The sequence below is a fragment of the Gossypium arboreum genome, chromosome 3 (genome assembly GCF_025698485.1).
Source record: "Gossypium arboreum isolate Shixiya-1 chromosome 3, ASM2569848v2, whole genome shotgun sequence".
NCBI lineage: Eukaryota > Viridiplantae > Streptophyta > Magnoliopsida > Malvales > Malvaceae > Gossypium > Gossypium arboreum.
In genome coordinates this window covers 7,031,950-7,037,434 of record NC_069072.1, presented here as the reverse complement: position 1 = coordinate 7,037,434, position 5,485 = coordinate 7,031,950, and the positions used below count along the sequence as shown (strand labels likewise).

Sequence of the window (5,485 nt, the reverse complement as noted above, 5' to 3'; positions counted from 1 at the left end):
AACGGTACTTTCTGAAATAACTTACAAATTTATTTATTTTAAGGCTTAATGGTAAATTTTGCTATTACATATTTTGTATTTTAATTTTTTTCTTATTAATTTTTGTTATTTTTCTCACATTGCTTTTCTTAAGAGATTTGATGAAAGTATCGGATGATGAATGATGTGAAATATTTTAATGAGATATAATTTATTATTAAAGTAATTTAATAAAATAATTATATATGAAAAATAATAAATATAATTATTATGATACATGAAAATAATTTTTAAAAATAAATGTAAGTATTTAAAAATGGTTTCAAAATGAATGCATATTTTATTTACTTAGAGGTTTCAAAAGTGCGCATTCATTTGAAATATTTATTTAGATAATTACGTTTATTTTTATATTGAGAGTTATTTTAACTTTATAAATTATTTATTTTATTGTTTTCCACATGTAATTATTTTATTAGTTTATCTAAGTAATAAATCATATCTCATTAAAAATATTTCACATATAAAATTTCACATCATCCTCACAAGACTTTCATCAAATCTATTAAAAATAAATTGGGAAAAAAATATTAATGGCAAAAAAACTCAAAAATACAATTAAGACCATCTTAACAGAACATGTAAACATTAGTGATTAAATTTATCATTAAGTTTTATTTTAACCATTTCAACGTTTTCATTCTTAACAAGTATTATGAACAAACACATTTTGTAATTAATCATTTATTTTTCAATAAAAATATTTAGTTAAAATTAATCTATAAGTAAACCAAAATTTAATTAAAATAAATAAAATATATATATATATATAAATTTTAATTTAAAAACCATCATAAAAAATATCAAATTATATCCATAGGTATGAATTGATACATAATTTAAATCATTTTATATTTTCAAAATTAAATTCAAGAGTAAAATAAAAAGAATTAAATTATTGAATGTAATTAATAATTTTAAAGTTTATGTATAAAATGTAATAGAAATATATTAACATATATTTTATTTTATTAAAAAATAGAATTATAAAAAGGATATAGATGGACGAATGAGGTAAAGGAAAATGATATGCTTAAATCAACAGCGACAGAACATCGATTGCCCCAACCTAATCGCTCCACTTCCTTCCTGACACCTACTTATTGCGACCACCTCTCCCCATATTTTCCTTCTCTATACGTGTACGGTCAACATTCAGATGCCGCACACGTGTCTTAAATCTAAAGGGATACTTAAACATCGAGCAACTATTTCCCTCGATCAAATGGTCAGAATCAGACACCCAAAGTTGCTCGGCTTTTAACCCTCCCCCCCCCCCCCCTCCCTCTTCTCTTCCCCTTCGCCTATATATATATTTTTGCCCCTCAAACTCAACAATAGAAATAACTGTCCTCTCTCTCCTTCCTTTTCTTAACAGCTAAGTACTGTATATAACTGTTTAAGGGTACTGAGTTGTTCAACTCGGAGGTTCACAGCCTTGGGCTAGTCAAGTTGAAAAAGAAGAAGAAAAATCATGGTATGTTTCTGTTTTCTGGTTGATCAGACAAAGAAAGTGAGCAAAAGTAAGCCGGCGGCAGGGTTTTGCTCGAGGTGTGGCGGAGGGGCAAGTGTAGCTGATATGAAAACGTGTACAAGGTTTTGCTACGTGCCGTTTTACTGGAAATCGTGGAAGGCAATTGTATGCACTTTTTGTGGAGCCATTCTTCGATCTTACCGTTGAATTCATGGAATACTTATGTTTCTGCAACTTTTGTTTTTATTATTTTTGCAAGGTCTAAGTTGGAGACGAACTTTATTCTTTCATAATTAGATCAAAGGAGAGCGGTGTCCTCCTCCTCTATCATCAGCAGTTAACAAAGCTTTTATCTATATAAACATAGCACTAGCAGTATATTAAAACAGGATTTTACTACAGATTGATCTGAGATCTGATGGATGAGCTTATGAGTCATCGTTTCCAATGACTGGCTCAAAAGGACTTTATTGTTACAGATTTGTACTTTGAACTGTAAATATAAGTAAAAGGTTTTCTTTTGCCCTATTAGCTACTGTTCTAAAATTGCGTTTCATAAATGTTTCGTTTACGTCAAAAAGGTGGGCAGTTAGTGGGTAAAAGCTGTGTGCATTTTATATAGAAACGTATGAAACTTAAATTAGTAATATATTTTCTACAAATTTGCAAAGATAATTAATGATTTAATTTGTTGGGAAAAAAACATATAAAACGTTTATTAAGTGAGAGGTGAAGAATTTATGAGATCGCTGCGGACCATGTATGTATGATATGAACTGTTGTGGTTAGGTATTGTCCCTAAACCTGTATGATTATGTTCTTGCCTTTTGTACATATGAAGATCTTTGGCTATAAACAAATTGACAATACAACTAGCTAGGGTTGCTAAAACGTAAGGTTCCGAACACAGGAAAAGGCAAGTTGATTTAGTGGATGGACAACCGACCATGATGCCCTTCCATGTTGGGAACTGAACTGATGAAAGGCATAATGGTTAAGTCTCATTGGCTAAGCATTTGGTAGAATATAATTTCACAGGTCAAAAAACCATTAAATAGATGCGTGTTAGAGAAAGGCAAAGGTGCATGAATGTATAGCTTTTGGTTAGGAAGTTAAGTCACACACCACAAAAGCTAGCTCACACTTTTCTATCTATGTAAACAAAAATTGTACTTGGGGTTAAAAGAGTTGAAGATATTAATATCACAGGGGTGTTGCACAGAATTAAATAAGGTGCATGTGGAAAGAAACACAAGGGTATAAAAGGCGTTTTCGATCGCTTTCCTTTTTCTTGCTGGAAAGACCTTTTTGCTGTTTGGCTTTGTTAATATACACGACAAACTAGCAGTCAATACTAAATTCTGTAATCAACTATGCTAATAATTTACAGCTTTCAACATTTTATTATTCCAGGTTCATGGAGTGGTCCCCCTACTTAATAAGGTTACTTCTCCTCTGATTTTACCATCCCTCACAAATGCTATTTAAAAGTTGTTCAGATGCGATTTTTAATAAAATAAGTAATATTTGATGCATAATGATTAGTTAATAATAAGATAGTATTGTTAAAAAAAAACTGAAAATAAATATTATTAATTTTATTTAACCTAATTAAATATTAAATATTAAATACTATTATTTTATTTTTCTTATATATTTAGAGTTTTGGATTTAAGATTTTGATTTTCAAATGTTTTTGAATTTATTTATTTTAAAAATTATAATTAATATTTATTTTAAAATAATAATAATAATAATAATAATAATAATATAATAATAGGGAGATGTTTGACAACCTGAATTTAGCAATCAAATTAATCTTGAACATGTATAATTACATTGATGCTTTTTGTGATAATTTCTAACAATATTTTAATCCAAATATCTCATTCTCATTATATGGTTTTCAATGCAAGCATGCAACAAATAATTATTAACTTCTTCAAAATGGGTTCCCGTAAATTACACTTCCAAGATTCATCATTTTTAACTTACACTTTCAAAATTTATCATACCCCATGTAAAGCTTACGAAGAGCCCATAGGTATATCATTAATTTATTCATTACAATATACCTCTCTCTTATTCGCTGATTTTTTTTCTTGTTAATTTGTAATCTCTAATCTCTAAGAAGACCCTTAAAAGATAAAAAATCTCAATCAAAATTTAAATAGAATCAAAGAAGAAGGAAGTTATTTTAATATAGATGTCAATGTAAACCATGATTTAAAACAAACACTAAATGATTTGTTTGGATTCTTTGATGAAGATAGTATAATGAATAAAGAAGGAATTCTAATAGAACATCCGAAGATTGCACTCTCAAGATGTTGGTGATGAGTTTCCTAATTGCTTCATTCTATTACAATCGTTGCAATGAATAAAGAAGGAAGCAATGATGCAAAATGACCATATTTGAATTTGGAATCAAGCCCAACCAGTGAATGCGTTTTTCAACAATTGATTCATTGTTCGACTTTTATCAAAATCATGCCAAGTTGAAAAGGTTTAGCATAGTGAAGAGTTTGGTGTATAAAAAGGGTGTGAAGTCCCCAAATATGCCCTCTTATCTTGTGATAAATATGATAAATCTCGTGGTAATAGGAGTAGCAAGAGAAGTAGTTGTTTTGCAAAAGTCAATATTGTATTAGTTGACGATGGATGTTGGCATGTAACTAGAGTACTCACAAACCATTTTCATGAACTTTTTCTTCACATGTTTAGGCTTATGTTTGCACATAGGCATGTGTTGAATCAATTAAAGAAAAACTTTGAGGCAGATGATATGGAAAACATTCAAATTGTTAGGAACATTAATGGTCAAAGTTCAATAAACCGGTTCAAATGAAATGCAATGTTTATCTGAGGATTGTAGAAGTTTTATTCATGCTAGCTTATCCTCCTTAGGTGTGCTTTGGTTTAACACAAAAATGTTGGGACATTTAGGTAGTTGTTCATAATGTGGCTATTTACCATGGGAGACATTCATCATTATTGCATTTTGAAAAACTCATGTAAAAGTGATGGATGTAGAATCCACCAAAAATAAAAGTCCTATGCCTAAAACAAAATTTAAATTTGGCAGTTAAAGAAGTAGGGTCGATCCTACATGATTGGTCTAACTAGTTTTGAGATTCCTTACAACTAGAGCATCTTATGGGTAATTCCGTGCTTGTGACATTTGCAATATTGCTTAAAACAAGAAAGAGGCAGTTTAAAGTATACGAAATTAAATAAATAAAATTGGAACTACACTAAAACAAAAGGTAAAGAGCAAATTTGAAAATAAAGTAGAATAAACCAATTTAATAAAAACACCAGGCTCAGGTACGTCGTCAGTTTCAATTTCGAAATTGATTATAAATTATGAATGTCTTCTTACTGTATGATAAGTCGATTAAAGTGATCGGCAACTTCAAACCACTAATCATTTCTTAGTTGTAAATTAATTGCGGAAGTATCCTAACAATTAACCCTTGTCAAATGAACAACCTTAAGAGCAGCTCCTATAATATTGCGTAAAACAAGAAAGAGGCAGTTTAAAGTATACGAAATTAAATAAATAAAATTGGAACTACACAAAAACAAAAGGTAAAGAGCAAATTTGAAAATAAAGTAGAATAAACCAATTTAATAAAAACTCCAGGCTCAGGTACGGCGTCAGTTTCAATTTCGAAATTGATTATAAATTATGAATGTCTTCTTACTGTATGATAAGTCGATTAAAGTGATCGGCAACTTCAAACCACTAATCATTTCTTAGTTGTAAATTAACTGCGGAAGTATCCTAACAATTAACCCTTGTCAAATGAACAACCTTAAGAGCAGCTTCTATAATTTAATTCTTTGACAGCCTTACGAACGAGAAGAACATAACTTTAATTAACAATCTCAACTATATGGACTATTTAAATTAGATTGCTTGATCCCATGACGTCACCCAATTGCACACATAATCGAACTACACCAATT

The 5,485-nt window shown here is 29.6% G+C and overlaps 1 protein-coding gene across 1 annotated transcript; it reads left to right on the top strand.

The window, feature by feature from the left end:
* Window positions 1-1,344: 1,344 nt before the first annotated feature.
* LOC108475479 (uncharacterized) lies at window positions 1,345-2,041 on the top strand. Its single transcript, XM_017777447.2, has one exon. The coding sequence runs from the start codon at window positions 1,514-1,516 to the stop codon at window positions 1,718-1,720; it is 207 nt and encodes a 68-aa protein (XP_017632936.1). The 5' UTR covers window positions 1,345-1,513; the 3' UTR covers window positions 1,721-2,041.
* The last annotated feature ends 3,444 nt before the right edge of the window (window positions 2,042-5,485 follow it).